The following is a 17,222-nucleotide window of genomic DNA, read 5'->3' on the forward strand; positions in this document are numbered from 1 at the left end:
CCCATCTCATGGGCTGAGATCTCCAGCATCAAAGTGGCCCTGGGTCAGGTCAGCCGATTTTCGGCTGGTGAGGGGGCTTCTGGGGGTCCTCTGTCAGGTTTGTAAAGGGAGCCCCTGGGAGCCCCGTGCTGCCGGCTGGGTGTGTCCTTTGGGGGTGTCGGGGCTGTTGCTCCTGGTGACAGGGGTGAGCGGCTGGGTGCTGGGTGTGGCTGTGAGGTGACAATGAGGGGGAGCAATAAAAGGTGCCAGCGGGCAGCTCTGCCCCAGTTCAGCTTCGGCCAGCGGTGAGTGCGCAGGCAGGGGGAGGCTGGGCCGGGCGAGGGCCGGGGCAGAAAGGCGGCCCCCGGGGGGCGGGTTCTCGCCCTGGGGCCGCTGGCGGGAGCGCCTCGGGCAGGGCACGGTGCTGCCACCGCCGGGGCTGGGCGCAGGCCTTGCTGCCTGCCAGCTGCCTCGGCCCCTCTCCTACCTGCCCGCAGCTCCCTGCGCGTCCCAGACCCGATCGTCCCCACGGACGCAGCTCCCTCCCTGCCAGCCCAACTGAAGCCCTTGTCTCCCTCCTCCTGCAGGCCATGGGAGCCATAGAGTTCCTTGCCAGTGTTGTGCTGAGCCTCATCCATCGCCCGCAGATGGTGGGTGATGGCTTGGATGAGGAGACACTTGTGCGCATGCAGCAGCGAGAGGAGATGCTGAGGTGGCACATGACTCGGCTGCTGAAGGAGGTGGAGGAGCTGGAGAAGAAGCCACAGGGGGAATGCAGCCTGCAGCTCAGGACCCGGGAGCAGAGCCCATGGGAGGCACTGCTCTTTGCAGTCTTGCAGCACTGGCGGTTCTCAGCCCTCGGTGCAGTACTGTTTGTGCTCTTCAGTCTCTGGTGGTGGCGGAAGAAGAGGACCTCTAGGCCGTATGCCACAAGGAAAGCGGGATCTTCCATTGCCATGGCAGGTCAGGAGGAAGGAGAAGAGACAGCCCGCCTTTTATCAGATCTGCCAGGGTTCTTTCCGATGGCTGAAGAGCTGGTGGATGATGTTCTCTCCATCTGCCGAAAGCTGTCCAGGAACAGTTTCATGCCACGCATGGGGACAGCATTCAGGACTGGAACCGAATCAGAAAATTGGGCCCCCCGTGAAGCTGATGCTGTCCACTGCTTTATGGTGCCCATTGAGCCCCCTCATGGGCACTCCTTCCATATAGAGCTGGGCACAGAAGAGGAGACACAGGTGCAGATCTACAGGTTGCGGGTGGAGCTGGAGTGCACCTGCCCAGAGGAGCAGGTGGTGGAGGAGCTGCTGTGCCAGCTTCACCACCCTGATGAGGAGCTGAGGAATCCCAGCCTCCGCGACACTCTCTGTAGAGGCCCCTACCTCAACTTTGAGGAACTTACCAATCGGTTCCAGGTACTGGTTGCAGCAGCCTGCGTGCTTTTGTCTGAGTGGAGGCACTGTGGGATACTGGTGCAGCCCTACATGCGCTCCTGCAGGCTCCAAGTGACAACCCCTACCGGTGGCTCACTCCTTATTGAAATGATGCTTGGGGTGCAGCAAGGTGACTCAGACAGCTTCTTCCGCATCAAGTAGGCAGAGACCAGTGTGTGTTACAGCTGGACTCCTGGGGGTGACTTTCTCTCTTATTCTTTCCTTTCTTCCCCACTTTCTTACTCTTTTTTTTGTTTGTTTGTTTGGGTTTTTCCCCTTGTATTACCTCCTTTTCCTCTCTCTTTTGCCTGGCAACCTATTTTTTACTTTCATGGGCTTCTATCACTTTGCTTGTGATAGAAGCAAATTGTCAAATAAAAGTTTACATTTGCACCTGACCCTTGCTGGCTGGACTTTCTTCTGTCAGAAGAAAAACCAAAAAAAAAAAAATTTAATGTTACTTTGAACCAAAACACTATTTCAATGCTGAAAGTTTTACTCACTGCAAAGTTACCATAAATGGCCATTTTGACCAAACCCTGCATCTGTGTGGGGCTGACGGCTCAGCTGTCACAAATTTAGAGAGCATTTTAGAAAGAGCTGATGCAGTGGGCTCTGCTTTCAATGATTCCTTCCCTGAGGCTCCACTGCTGCTCCCTGCTCCTGTGCTGGGGCAATCAGAGTAATTTCTCTCCTCCCACAGCACTGCCCAACATCACAAGTTTAATTCAGGGGACCGGCGGAAGATTCCAGAGCAGAGGATGCAGGAGCATTGGGCTGGTGCATCCCCAGCTCTTTCTCTTTTGACTTATCTGGTGGCTCAGGAAAAGGAGCCACGAGGCAGGCAGCAGTGGTGAAGAAGGGAGCTTCGTCAGAATGAGACAGAAGGAGGAGTAGGAAGAGCATAGGAAGAATGATAGAATCACAGAATTATGATTCTATGATTCCTCCTCTTCTCCAGACTTAACAATGCCAGCTCCCTCAGCCCTTCCTCACAGGACTTGGGCTGGATCCCTTCACAGCCTCCTTGCTCTTCTCTGGACCTGCTCCAGCACCTCAATCCCCTTCCTGAACTGAGGGGCCCGGAACAGGACACAGGACTCAAAGTGTGGCCTCCCCAGGGCTGAGTACAGGGGCAGAATCCCTTCCCTGGACCTGTTGGCCACGCTGTTCCCGATACAGGCCAGGATGCCATTGGCCTTCTTGGCCACCTGGGCACTCTGCTGGCTCACGTTCAGCTTCCTGGCAATCCAGACTCCCAGGTCCCTTTCTGCCTGGCTGCTCTCAGCCCCTCTGTGCCCAGCCTGGAGCTCACCATGGGCTTCTTGTGGCCAAAGTGCACTTGGCACGTGGACCCGGCCCTTGGCCTTGTTGAACCTCATCCCATTGGAGTCAGCCCAACTCTCCAGTCTGTCCAGGGTCCCTCTGCAGAGTTCCCCTGCCTTCCAGAAGATCCACTTTCCCCCCCAGCTTTGTGTCATCTGCAAATTTGCTAATTGTGGATTCAGTCTCCTCATCTCAATCATCAGTGAAGACATTAAACAGAACTGGGCCCAACACTGATCCCTGGGGGACACCACAGCCACCAATTGCATGCAGCACCGTTCATCACTACTCTCTGGTGGCCTCCAGCAGTTCCTAACCAGGCACAGAGTGCCCCTCTCTGAGCCATGGGCTGACAGCTTTTTCAGGAGAATGCTTTGGGAGATGGTGTCAAAGGCCTTGCTGAAGTCCAGCCAGACTCCATCCACAGCCTTCCCCTCATCCACCAGGCGGGTCACCCGATGATAAAAGGAGAGCAGGTTGGTCAGACAGGACCTGCCCTTCCTAACCCGGTGCTGGCTGGGTCTGATCCCCTATGCATCCTGCAGGTGCTGTGTGATCGCCCCCAGGATGATCTGCTCCATAACCCTGCCAGGCACTGAGGTCAGGCTGTCGGGCCTGGAGTTTCCTGACACCTCCTTTTGTCCCTTTTTGTGGATTGGTGTGACATTCACCAACTGCCAGTCATCTGGGACCTCCCCAGTGAGCCAGGACTGTTGGTAAATGATGGAGAGTGGCTTGGTGAGCCCTTCCCCAGCTCCCTCACCACGCTGGGGTGGATCCCGTCTGATCCCATAGACCTGTGAGGATCCAGGTGGTTCGGCATGTCACAAACTGTTCCCTCCAGGATTAAAGGGGGGCTATTTCATTTCTCACTTCTCTCTATTTCTCTCTACAAGTCCCAGAAGCAGCTGTCCTCAGGACAACCTGTTGAAAACAACCTGTTGAAAACTGAAGTAAAGGAGATGTTAAACACCTCAGCCTTTTCCTCATCTTTGGAGAAAGAAACAGAAGAAGATTCTGATGGTGGGAGCGATGTGGTCAGGATTTTTGCACTGGGGCCACAACAGCCCCATGCAACGCTATAAGGCTGGGGAAGAGTGGCTGGAAAGTCCCTGAAGGTGTCACCCAGCTGGCTGACAGGGCCTGTCACGGGGGACGAGTGGCTGTACTGGGGACAGCTGGGGGACCTGTGACCAGCTGGAGAATCTCCTCAGCCAAGGGGGCAGAGCTACCAGAAGAATCTACCAGAGAAAGGAGGCCCAGTTCCTAGCATTGAGAGCTTTTTTGGTGCTCATCAAGCTCCCCGGTGGACCCTCCTTCCGTATAGAGATGGGCAGGGAAGAGGAGATGCTGGTGAGGAAATGCCAGGTGCTGGTGGAGCTGGAGTGCACTTGCCAGGGGGAGCAGCTGGTGGAGGACATGCTGTGCTTCCTGCACCATCCTGAGGAGAAGCTGAGGCAAAATCAGGCTCCCAGCCTCCTTGACCCCCTCTCTGCTGGCAGCTACCGGGACACTGAGGACACCATGCGCTGGCCGTTCTGGGCCCAACTTGCTGTTGTCCTCACCCTGCTTTTCATCCTCTGCTCCTTAAGAGCTGTCAGGTGGAGAAGAGTCAGGTTCACCCGGCCTCCCTCCTGCTGGCAGCTTTACTCTCTGCAGAGTTACCAATAAATGACCAAACGCTGTGTCTCTGCACAGCTGTGATCAGAACCAAGGGCACAGGGTACTGACTGCTTATCTGCCACAAAGTCAGGGAGCATTACTGAAAAAGAGCTGATGCTGTGGGCTCTGCTATAACCACCACCTAATGACAGAAGATGGTGACTGCAATCAGAGGGAGGAGTGGAGCCAGATGCTCTGCCTCCTGGGCCTCTGGGGCCAGAGGTTTGACAGTCACCCTGCTCTTTGTGCTCTCTGGTGAAAAGGAGCTACCAGAGGAGCTAGAAGGCGATGACCTCCGAAAACTGATGCGGAAAGAGAGAGTGTGTTTATGAGGGAAAACGACTTTTTGCTAAGCTTGAAGAATCCCTCCCGAAGAAACTTGAAACTCGGGCTTTCAAGGGCCGCGCAAAGGGCGAGCGAGCAGCGCTCGGCGGCCTGGGCCGGGCCGGTAGCTGGGGGCGGGAGTTGCCATGGGAACCGGACGGTCTCCTCAGCGGCTCCCGCCAGAGCTGCCGGGCTCGGGGTTCTCTGCGCTGCTCCAGCGCTTCTCTGCCGGAGGAAAAGCCCCGTGTGCCCGGAGCCGCGGCCCTCGGGGACTGCCACTGTCCCGCACAGGTGCCGCCTCGGAATCTCCCCGGGCAGTGCCGCGTTCCCCAGCGCTGGAGACGCTTTCAGGATTCGGCTGGGCAGGCTTGCGGGCCACCTCCTGGGAGCATGCTTTGGCCTAGAAAGCTCTGAAGGAATGATCCTTGAGGTTCCTTCCAACCTGCTGTTCTGTGACTCTGTGAATTGTTATCCTTGCTCAGAGATCCATGGAATTGTAGAAGGGGTTTGGTTGGAAGGGACCTTCAAGATCACCCAGTTCCAACCCCCTTGCATGGACAGGGACACCTCCCACCAGACCAGGTTGCTCCAAGCTCCTATTTCCAAGGTGGCCTCACACTCTTCCAGGGAGGGAGCATCCACAGCCTCCCTGGGGAACCTGGGCCTCTGACTCAGTACCCTCAGAGCTAAAAATCTCTTCCTAATATCTAAGCTAAACCTCCCGTCTTCTATTTAAAGCCCTTGAACCTTCTCTTGCCTCCTCCACGCCCTTCTAAAACTTCCTTTTCCACCTTTCTATAGGCCCCCCTTTCAGGTACTGCAAGGATACTATGACATCTCCCCAGAGCCAGCTTTTCTCCCGACTGAAGAAAACAAACCCTTTCATCCTGTCTTCACAGAAGAGGTGCTCCAGCCCTCTGCTCTCAGGGGGGGGACACACAGCCCTCTGTCTGCCCTCTGGCCTCACTCCAAGAGCTCTTATGTTGGGGCTTCTAAAACTGGAAGCAGCGTTCCGGGTGGGGTCCAGTGGAATAGAGGGGCGAACCACCTCACACCCCAGAAGCAGAGGTTATGGGAGCTGTCAATGAGAGCAGCTGGGTTTACCAGAGACACTTGTACAGCCTACACGTTACTATTTCAACAGGAAATAGTGTTTTGGTTCGAAGTAACATTAAACTATTGTTTTGGTTTTTCTTCTGCCAGAAGAAAGTCCAGCCAGCAAGGGTCAGGTGCAAGCATAAACTTTTATTTGACAATTTGCTTCCATCACAAGCAAAGTGATAGAAGCCCTTGAAAGTAGTAAATAGGTTGCCAGGCAAAAGAGAGAGCAAAAGGAGAAGATACAAGGAAAGAAAAAAAAAGAAAAGAGAAAGAGAGAGAGAAAGAAATGGGATAGAAAAGAGTAAGAAAGTGGGGAAGAAAGGGAAGAATAAGAGAGAAAGTCTCCCCCAGGAGTCCAGCTGTCTGGGGTGTTTCTTGTTCAAGATGGCGTTCCAATCCTGGACGGGGCCCAATGCAAGATGGTGGTGGGCTAGTGAAGGAAAAGGATGGAATGGGGGGGGCCCTCCAGCTGGTCACAGGTCCCCCAGCTGTCCCCAGTACAGCCACTCCTCTCCCGTGAGAGGCCCTGTCAGCCAGCTGGGTGACACCTTCAGGGACTTTCCAGCCACTCTTCCACAGCCTTATCGCCTTGCACGGGGTTGTTGTGGCCCCTCTCTCCTTGCGGCAAGTAGCCTAGCGGTCCTCTTCTTCAGCCACCACCAGATAAAGAAGAGCAAGATCACTAATTTCCACTTTCTTTGTTGTAATCGCAGATTCCCTGTGGCATATGGCCTAGAGGTCCTCTTCTTCACCCACCACCAGAGAATGAAGAGCACGATCAGTACTGCACCGAGGGCTGAGAACAGACAGTACTGCAAGACTGCAAAGAGCAGTGCCTGCCACGTGCTCTGCTCCCGGGTCCCGAGCTGTGGGCTGTGTTCCCCCTGTGGCTTCTTCTCCAGCTCCTCCACCTCCTTCAGCAGCCGAGTCATGTGCCACCTCAGCATCTCCTCTCGCTGCTGCATGCGCACACGTGTCTCCTCATCCAAGCCATCACCCACCATCTGCGGGCGATGGATGAGGCTCAGCACAACCGCGGCAAAGAAGTGTATGGCTCCCATGGCCTGCAGGAGGAATCAGGGAGAGAAGGGCTTCAGTGGGGCCGGCAGGGAGGGAGAGAGGGAGCAGGGAGCTGCGGGCAGGTAGGAGAGGGGCCGAGGCAGCTGGCGGGCAGCAAGGCCTGCGCCCAGCCCCGGCGGTGGCAGCACCGTGCCCTGCCCGAGGCGCTCCCGCCAGCGGCCCCAGGGCGAGAACCCGCCCCCCGGGGGCCGCCTTTCTGCCCCGGCCCTCGCCCGGCCCAGCCTCCCCCTGCCTGCGCACTCACCGCTGGCCGAAGCTGAACTGGGGCAGAGCTGCCCGCTGGCACCTTTTATTGCTCCCCCTCATTGTCACCTCACAGCCACGCCCAGCACCCAGCACCCAGACGCTCACCCCTGTCACCAGGAGCAACAGCCCCGACACCCCCAAAGGACACACCCAGCCGGCAGCACGGGGCTCCCAGGGGCTCCCTTTACAAACCTGACAGAGGACCCCCAGAAGCCCCCTCACCAGCTGAAAATCGGCTGACCTGACCCAGGGCCACTTTGATGCTGGAGATCTCAGCCCATGAGATGGGGACTGGCTGCTTTGGTGCTGGCCCCTCGGCTCGTGGACATGGCTGTGCTCTTGGTCGCATTGTGACACCGCCATGTGGATTGCTGCTGTTGTCTGTGGGTCCTGGTGGCCTCATGGGGTCTGTCCATGGCAGGGTCTGTTTCAGTGCTGTCGCTGAAAGCAGGCACTTTGTCCAAATAGAAGACTTACAGATGTCATCTCTTTTGGCTTCTCTAAGGTCTTCAACAGGGTCACCCTACAACACCCTTCAGTGCACATATGGGAGGGGAGTGGAACAGTACAGAGGGTAGTGGTTGATGGCTGAATATGCAAGTGCAGATTGGTGACAAGTGGTGTTCCTCAGGGACTTCTCTTGGCACCAATAGTGCTTAAGAGCTTCAGCAGTAACACAGGCTGTGGGATTTGGTGCAGCATGCACAAGGTCTGCAGGCAAGCAGGCTGAGCATTGCAGCAACAGCTTAAATCCTTCCCTTCAACTGCATCTGCATGTCCCCCAGATGGGAATCTGTCTCTCTCCTGCCCACCCACCGGCAGCCACTGGGTTTTCCCCTCCACCCTGTCCTGCACTGGTTCAGGTCGAGATCTGGCAGAAGAGATTTTTGGAAATCCGGGGGTTTCCACTGCTTGCATGGGGGTTGGGTAGACACCCACTCTTTCCCCTCCCAGAATGACCTCAGTCCCCGGGTAAGCAGCATGGCCCCTGCTGCTGGTGAGTCCTGGAGCAGCAGCTACCTGCAAGCCACCTTCTCACCTGAAGTGGACCAAGAAAAGCCAAGTTCCCTCAGCACAGAGCAAGGGCAGGAGAGCAGAAGGGCCACACCAGGCCATGCCCTGGGCCTGGATGGCCCCACTGAGCGCCGCTGGGCTCCTGCCTGGCTGCACACACAGTGGTGCCCTCTAGCAGAGCTTCTGCAAGAAGCGTCGGGCTGGATTTGGTGGGGATGCTGAAAAATCCTGGGCTGAGAGAAGGTGCCGCAGCCTTGGAACCCTGCTGTAAGAAACCAAAGCTTTCTAAGGAAAAAGAGAAACCACTCAAAGCGGACAAACCACCGGGAGGAGCAGAGCTCACGTTTCCGCTCCCAAGGGCAGCCCCTGGTGCTGCCTTCACTCCAAAGCTTTCCTAAAGACAAAAAGGAGGCCTGGGGAGAGTAGGAAGGGGACACCGTTTGACACCGTTTCCCACGGCATTCTCCTGGAGAAGATGGCTACATACGGCCCAGATCGGTGCAACACTTTGCTGGGTTAAATAGTGGCTGGATGGCCAGGGCCAAAAAATGGTGGTGGGATAGGAGTTAAACCCTCCTGGTGGTCAGTCCCCAGTGGTGTTCCTCAGGTCTCAGTGTTGGAGCCAGTTCTGTTTAACATCTTCATTCAGTTTGCAGATGACTACAAGTTCGGCGGTAGTGTGGATCTGCCTGAGGGTAAAAAGGCTCTGCAGAGGGACCCGGACAGGCTGGATTGATTGGCTGAGGCCAATTGTATGAGGTTCAACAAGAGCAAGTGTCACCTCCTGCACTTGGGCCACACCAACCCCATGCACTCCTACAGGCTTGGGGAAAAGTGTCTGGAATGCTGCCCACTGGAAAAGGACCTGGGGGCGTTGGTGGACAGCAGCTGAATAGGAGCCTGTCCAGGTCTATTTAAAGCACTGGCTACCACTGATCTTTTTTTAGGAAGTTGTTCTGCATCAGTTGTTTTGAATAACCTTAGACCCCTTTCCCAGTATGCCCTTTGTCTCCCCTTCTTATGGGACAGTGTGCTCTTGTGCTTCACCAAGAAGATTGTGTGGCAGAAGATGTACCTAGAAGGGTGATCTTTCTGGTTTCGTGGTGGAAATGTTAACTGGCAATGATATTTCCACTCTTTTAAAAGAGCAGGAAGTGTTGAGCTAATAGGTGTTGCAGTCCAATAACGTCACCTGCCTATGGACCAATTGTTGAATTCCCTGGCAGTAGAGATTTCTTCCTGCATGTGATCCTGAAGGGAAGGGAAGGGAAAAGGGAAGAGACGAGACGAGACGAGACGAGACGAGAAAAGAGAAGAGAAGAGAAGAGAAGAGAAGAGAAGAGAAGAGAAGAGAAGAGAAGAGAAGAGAAGAGAAGAGAAGAGAAGAGAAGAGAGGAGGCACGATGACTGCCAGTTAATCAGTTTCTTCTAGAAAAGTCCATTCCCGTGACTGGATCTACCTATGCAGTGGCATCTTACATGTCTGCTTGTAGCATGACATCCAGCTCCCCAGGAAAATATACCTATGTTTTTGCTGTTGGTATATACAGCGTGGGAAACTCTTTGCCCAGCTGCTTATTCCATACAAGGGGAAGGCTAGCATGGCTGTGACAGCGACATCTGAGGTTGTATCAGGCAGTAGAAAAGAAAAAAGGTCTTGCTGATGTTTACAAATACGACATATATAAGTGAAAGGAAAAATGTATTAAAGAAATGCCACTTACTTTACCTTATTGTAGCTTAGAAGTAGTAAATGTCTCCTAGATGGGTAAGCTTCAGAGAGAAAAACTTTCAGTTTGCTCAAAACCTTTTGCAAGGATATTTTTATTTTGATTGGTAATGCATTTACTTTTTGGAAATATCTGGAATTGTCACTTGAGATTTTTTCTTCATGTAGTTTATTTTCTTGGTTTTTGGTTTGGTTTGTTGGGGTTTTTTTAATCAATAGATAAAACCAGGAGAATGTATCAATAAACAAAGCAAAGCAAAAGATCTTTCTCTGACGTTGATGTCAAGTGGCACAGTTGGACTTCACTGATAAAGAGCATTTTCTTTTGCACCTGATCTGTACCTTATGCAGGACCACTGTGGTCCTTAGGCATAATTCTGATTTGCTCAGGTTTTTCACATTTTAAAGTATTTTTTAACAATGTGAGGTGCAAGAGCACACAAGAAGCGAGTTGTTACATGAACCCTTTTTTGTTGCTTGTGTTTGCTGGTTGCCTTTTGATGGGAACTAAGGAAATGCAGGTGTCTCCCAGAAGTTAAACTTTTTGTATAACCATTGGACAATTGTATAACCATTGGAGGTGATTGCTAAACATACAAGCATTCAATCATGTAACTGTCTTGGTTGGAAAAGTCCTTTAAGACCCTCAAGTCCAACTGTTGATCCAGTACTGCCAAGGCCAACACTAAACCATGGCCCTCAATACCACATCCACACAACTTGGAGATTACCAGAGATGCTCCAGATGCTTCCCAGGCTTCGCTGTCCCCTTCTGGATATGCTCCAGAGAAACTCTGAAATTACTCCGTCTGCCTCAGCTCAGAAGCGCAGAGGTGGAGCCTTAGTGAAGGATCAGTTATAGCAGAGCCCAGAGCATCAGCTCTTTTTCAGTAATGTTCCCTGACTTTGTGGCAGATAAGCAGTCAGTACCCTGTGCCCTTGGTTCTGATCACAGCTGTGCAGAGACACAGCGTTTGGTCATTTATTGGTAACTCTGCAGAGAGTAAAGCTGCCAGCAGGAGGGAGGCCGGGTGCTGCCCAAGCTGTGTGGGCAGTGACACACACGAGCCTCTGCCTGCTCAGTGGTCAGGAAGGTGTCAGAGTCACTGAGCTGAACCTGACTCTTCTCCACCTGACAGCTCTTAAGGAGCAGAAAATGAAAAGCAGGGTGAGGACAACAGCAAGTTGGGCCCAGAACGGCCAGCGCATGGTGTCCTCAGTGTCCCGGTAGCTGCCAGCAGAGAGGGGGTCAAGGAGGCTGGGAGCCTGATTTTGCCTCAGCTTCTCCTCAGGATGGTGCAGGAAGCACAGCATGTCCTCCACCAGCTGCTCCCCCTGGCAAGTGCACTCCAGCTCCACCAGCACCTGGCATTTCCTCACCAGCATCTCCTCTTCCCTGCTCATCTCTATACGGAAGGAGGGTCCACCGGGGAGCTCGATGAGCACAAAAAACACTCTCAACAGTAGGAACTGGGCCTCCTTTCTCTGGTAGATTCCTCTGGTAGCTCTGCCCCCTTGGCTGAGGAGATTCTCCAGCTGGTCACAGGTCCCCCAGCTGTCCCCAGTACAGCCACTCGTCCCCCGTGACAGGCTGACAGGCCCTGTCAGCCAGCTGGGTGACACCTTCAGGGACTTTCCAGCCACTCTTCCCCAGCCTTATAGCGTTGCATGGGGCTGTTGTGGCCCCAGTGCAAAAATCCTGACCACATCGCTCCCACCATCAGAATCTTCTTCTGTTTCTTTCTCCAAAGATGAGGAAAAGGCTGAGGTATTTAACTGGCAATCGGCCACTGGAAGCACGATCCTGCCATCCAACAAATGGCACAATATGGGGGAGGGGGAGAAAGGAGGAAAGAAATGCATAAAGCAAAATTTTCCTGGAAATGGTAATAATGATGGGATTGGGTTTAGGGACATCAATCGCTACGCATGTGAACCTATGCACCTGCTGCTGTGTGTGTGCCTGACCTCTTCTTTTTTTCGGCTTGCAGTGCTCCTGAGATTGCAGGAGGTGATCCTTTAATTTGCCTTTGCCAGCTTTCTTGGCCCCTTCTTCCCCCCCACGGTTTTATCCCATGTTGTCTCCCAAGCAGATCCTTCAAGAAGCTGAAGCCTAGCCAGCTTGCTGTGCCCTCTTCTCACTGTCCTGAGGATTTCAAGTCCACCATTCTCTGGTCCCTGCAGGCAAGGCTGCCCTTGAGCTTGGGGAACGCTACCAGCCCCTTCCTGTTTGTCAGAGCAAGGTCCAGCATAGCACCTCTCCTCATGGGCTCCTCTCTCAAGTCCTTCTCATCCAACCTGTGCTCACCCTCCACCCAACCTGGACTTATCTCCTTTATCATCCTCCTAACAAATCTGAGGAATCCTTTTAGATCCACCCGCTTGCTAAGAGATGTCTTTGCCAGCAGAGGCATCCCATGGGACCTCTGGTGTTTGGCAGGGATTGTCCCTCTTGCCTGGAGGTCACGAGTAGGTTTTGCAGCAGAGTTTGTGGGAGCTGTCAATGGGAGTGGCTGGGTTTTGCAGAAGCACTTGTACAGCAACTTGTGTTCAAATCACTCTCCTTTCCGCAGCACAGTTAGCATGGCAGTTGTCCTCCTTGGGCAAACAAAGTCATTTCAGAGTTTAAACTGAGGGAACATCAAAGGTGCTTGAGCAGAAGGGATTCCACAGGTTGTGAGATTTCCAGGCTTCTGCCTTGCAGAAGGGGAAAATGTGATGCCATATAAATGGGATGCCCTTAAATGTATCCCCACAGGATACAGCTTCCTAATCATTCCTTGAGCTCCTTTAGATGCTAAAGACAATCGAAGTCCAAAAGACAGAGAGGTTTGTTTCCTAAGGACCCATGAAGGATGGACAGGATCTCATGAGATGACCAAGTGATACCATCCAACCAATGGCACATTATGGGGGAGGGGGAGCAAGGAGCAAAGAAATGCTGCCTGGAGATCTGCATAGGACTGTCCTACCAGCCCAGGCCATGGAATCCTACAGGTGGTGATACTCTTACCCTTCTCTCTCTCTCTCTCTGTAAGGTGTGGGATGAATGAGGTAGTTGCCTGAAGAGTTAGGAGGCAGGCCATTAAACTTGAGAAAAAACAGCACTTTGGAAGGCCCAGGCCGGAAACTAAATTAGGGGAAAACACCTATGCTAAACTGTTAATTCTGCTGAGGCAGCAGACAGCAAAGTACAAGGGTGGCAACCACTTGATGGAACTTTCCAGCCAAGTCAGGAGGAGCAACGATTTGCTAGAGGCTGTGGCACAGCAAGAAATAGAGAGCAGAAAAGGAAGAGAGACTCTAACCCTTTGCCTATGATGGGACCACCACCACCACCTCTTCTCTGCCACGAGGCCAACGGGACAGCACAGTATCCTTGGGTGCTGACTTCTCTCCTTTCTCCCTCTTTGTCTCTCCCTCTTCCTAGGGTGGTGCTTTATTTTCCCCTTCGCTCTTTTTTCTCTCCTGCCTCTCTCTCTAGGATTACACTAACAACTATGTTTTTAGTTCCTGCCAGTTCTCTCTGTGTTCAGTCCCAGCTGTGTAGTTGCACCTGATACTGTGTTATCTTGACTTTGTCCTTCTGGGATGCCACAAGAATCTCCATTATTCCAGTCTTTGGATACTTTGTTTTTGCTTTCTGAACATAAAGGCATGGCTGACCTTTACTCCTCCTATATTCCACCTGACCTTCATGCTCTAAGACTTTCCTTCTCTATATTCTGACCGTGGAAAGAAACAGAACATGTTTTGGGGGGCAGAAGAGATTCTCTTCTGGAGAGAAAAGATGGCGTTTACAGATGTTCATTCTCTGAAAAGTTTTGAAGTGAATAATTAAGAAGCGTGTTTCCAACAGTACTGCCACTTTAATTTTGTTTCTCAGGCTACAACATCTTAAGCTTAGTAAAATAAAAGAACGCTGAAAGGTGTATGGTCACTTTTACAAAACATAGAGTTGCTAACTCATGGGTTTAGAAAGGCCTTAGAAATGTTTAATCTGATACATAGATACATAGATAGGTAGACAGAAAGTAAAAAAATAATACTGCTGTCTTTTTCTGATGACATTTGAAGCATTTACCAAACTCATCTTAAGAATTCTGGCAATGGACAATAAGTCTGCATTTCTTGAACGTGAACTGGAGCAGACTCTGGCCTTGGACTGACAGTCACTTTTGTGGGATTGTTTACTCTCCGTGGTCCAAAGGAGGGAGAATTTCTTCCTTTCTAGAAATTTTACTACAGGCCTGTTGGTTTGACTTTGGTACTGGGGAAGCTGGTGGAGCAGATCATCCTGGGTACTATTATTCCATAGCACATGCAGGAAAACCAGGTGATCAGGTCCAGTCAGCACGGGTTTATGAAAGGCAGATCCTGTTTGACAAAGCTGATCTGTCAGAGGCTGAGCTGCTTCTTGGATGGGGGGAGGGCTGTGGATGTTGTCTGTCACTGGCTTTAGCAAGGCCTCTGACACGGTTTCCCACCGGTGGCATTCTCCCGGAGAAGCTGGCGGCTCATGGCTTGGAGGCACACACCCTTTTTCTGGATAAAAAAACTGTTTGGACAGCCAGGTCCAGAGAGATGTGGTCAATGGAGTTAAATCCAGCTGCTGGCCGGTCACAGGTTGTGTCCCCCAGGGCTCAGTGCTGGGGCCGCTCCTGTTTAACATCTTTAGTGATGATTTGGATGAGGGCAGAGCGTGCACCCTCCCTAAGCTGGCAGATGACACTGAACTGCCTGAAAGTAGGGAAGCTCTGCAGAGGGATCTGGACAAGGCTGAACAATGGGCCAAGGCCAGTAGTATGAGTTTCACCAAGGCCAAATGTTGGGTTCTGCACTTTAGGCACAAAAGCACCCACTGGTGCTACAGGCCTGGGGAGGAGTGGCTGCAGAAGTGCTCATCAGAGAGGGACCTGAGGATGCTGATTGACAGCACAGTGGTAAGGTGCAATGAAAGCAATTGATGAGCTTTCTCCAAAGAAATCAACATTATTAATATGGCAGGAATCCAACAATATCTTAGTTATAACCTAAACCACATCTCATGAATAGGTGTTTAATTAGTCTTGGAGGCCTTTGCTCTGAGCAAGAAGAGCACCTCTGCTGGAATGCATCGACTGGCCTGATCCAATCTCCACACCCCCTGGCCAGAATGTCTCCTTGGGTAAGACATTGAGACCTTTCACCTTCTGGATGGGGGTGAAACCACCTCTGTGTGTGCTGTACATTTTACATTATTCTTCCTGTCAGTATGAACATCCATGAGTAGTGCTGTTGCAGTCAGTGCATTTCTCAGTGCCGACATCGAACTTGTTATGGCTGCTGCCTCTAACAAACTACACCGTGCTTGCAACTACTTTGTTTTTGCCACTTTGCAAATCCATCTGACAGCAGCCCTTGCTGGAGGACAGTGGGACAGACAAATGCTCTTAAGTGGCTGCACAGACCAGCAACACACGGTCCTTTAGACGTGGCTGTGGATTCACTCCTTCGACTCATGGATTTTTACCCCGTGTTTCTGCGTCACTTGTGTTAATGCCTCTTTGTCTCCTGTTTGTAGGGAACAGTGTACTCTGGGGTCACCAAGAAGATCTTTTGGCATGAGATCTGCCTAAGGAAGGTGAACACACTAGTTTAGTGCTGGAAATGGGCAGTGATATTTCCACCCTTTGAAAGAGCAGGAAGGGCTGAGCAATAACAGCTGTTGCTGCCCAATGAATGTACCTACGTATGATCCGGTTGTTGTATGCTGTGCAGGCAGAGAGTTCGTACTGCATGTAATCAGAGAGAATGTTGTTGTGGTGCTTGTTGGTGGTGCACTAGAATGAGTAATGCTTACTGGAAATACAAATTGCTGTCCCAGGCTATCATGGGCCCAGAGAGAGACCAGAAAGACAGGTTGTAGTAAGGCAAAATGGTACCAACAATCCGGCCCTTCAATGGCACAAAATTTTGCATTTTTTCCTGGGAGACTGAAGGTCAAGTTGTTTGCAGGCATCTGAGGTGCCTTGCTGTAGGTAGATCCAGTCATGGGACTGGGCTTTTCTAGAAGAAAGTGACTGACTGAAAGCCATCATGCAAGCACACAAAGTGAATGTCAAGTCTTTTCCCCCAGAGGCAATCAAGGCAAAGCTACATCTGCTGGGCAGCTGCTCGCACGTCCTCTTTTCTTTTCCTCTCAGGATCTAGCGCCCAAAAGGGAGGGGTGCAGAAGATTTGGGCCATGGCTCAAGGAAGGGGAGTTGTAGGGAGAGCTCCTTCATTTTCTCCTGCTTTTGCAGCAGCAACCGCTGCACAGTGACAGCAGCTTTGCCCTGCAGACCATGGAGCACAGGCTGCCTATGCCACTGGTGGAGGTACTGAGCACTGAGCTCCATATTTCCTCCCCAGTTTTTTGTTTCCCTCTTCCTACTCTCCCCAGGCCTCCTTTTTGTTTTTAGGAAAGCTTTGGAGTGAAGGCAGCAGATCATTGAAGGATCTGCTTGGGAGAGGACATGGGAGGAAACCGTGGCGGGGAAGAAGGGGCCAAGAAAGCTGGCAAAGGCAAATTAAAGGATCACCTCCTGCAATCTCAGGAGCGCTGCAAGCCGAAAAAAGAAGAGGTCAGGCACACACACAGCAGCAGGTGCATAGGTTCACATGCGTAGCGATTGATGTCCCTAAACCCAATCCCATCATTATTACCATTTCCAGGAAAATTTTGCTTTCTGCGTAGGCACCCTCTGCTCTGCCATCCTAAAGAGGTACAGGACAGGCTCCCACAGGCCCACTTCTCATGCCTGACGAGCTGGTATCCTGTTCCTCATGCATGTTAACTGCAATGCTCAGCCTGCTTGTCTGCAGACCTTGTGCATGCTGCACCAAATCCCACAGCCTGTGTTACTGCTGAAGCTCTTAAGCACTATTGGTGCCAAGAGAAGTCCCTGAGGAACACCACTTGTCACCAATCTGCACTTGCATATTCAGCCATCAACCACTACCCTCTGTACTGTTCCACTCCCCTCCCATACGTGCACTGAAGGGTGTTGTAGGGTGACCCTGTTGAAGACCTTAGAGAAGCCAAAAGAGATAACATCTGTAAGTCTTCTATTTTGACAAAATGTCCACTTTGAGTGACAGCACGGAAACAGACCCTGCCATGGACAGACCCCATGAGGCCACCAGGACCCACAGACAACAGCAGCAATCCACATGGCGGTGTCACAATGCGACCAAGAGCACAGCCATGTCCACGAGCCGAGGGGCCAGCACCAAAGCAGCCAGTCCCCATCTCATGGGCTGAGATCTCCAGCATCAAAGTGGCCCTGGGTCAGGTCAGCCGATTT

At 52.2% G+C, this 17,222-nt stretch overlaps 1 protein-coding gene across 1 annotated transcript; it reads left to right on the plus strand.

Moving 5' to 3' along the window:
* Positions 1 to 509: 509 nt before the first annotated feature.
* On the plus strand, positions 510 to 1,810 carry LOC139789745 (inositol 1,4,5-trisphosphate receptor-interacting protein-like 1). Its single transcript, XM_071730778.1, has one exon. It carries the CDS (start codon positions 570 to 572, stop codon positions 1,572 to 1,574), a length of 1,005 nt encoding a protein of 334 aa, XP_071586879.1. The 5' UTR covers positions 510 to 569; the 3' UTR covers positions 1,575 to 1,810.
* The last annotated feature ends 15,412 nt before the right edge of the window (positions 1,811 to 17,222 follow it).

The sequence above is a fragment of the Heliangelus exortis genome, chromosome Z (assembly GCF_036169615.1).
Source record: "Heliangelus exortis chromosome Z, bHelExo1.hap1, whole genome shotgun sequence".
Taxonomy (NCBI): domain Eukaryota; kingdom Metazoa; phylum Chordata; class Aves; order Apodiformes; family Trochilidae; genus Heliangelus; species Heliangelus exortis.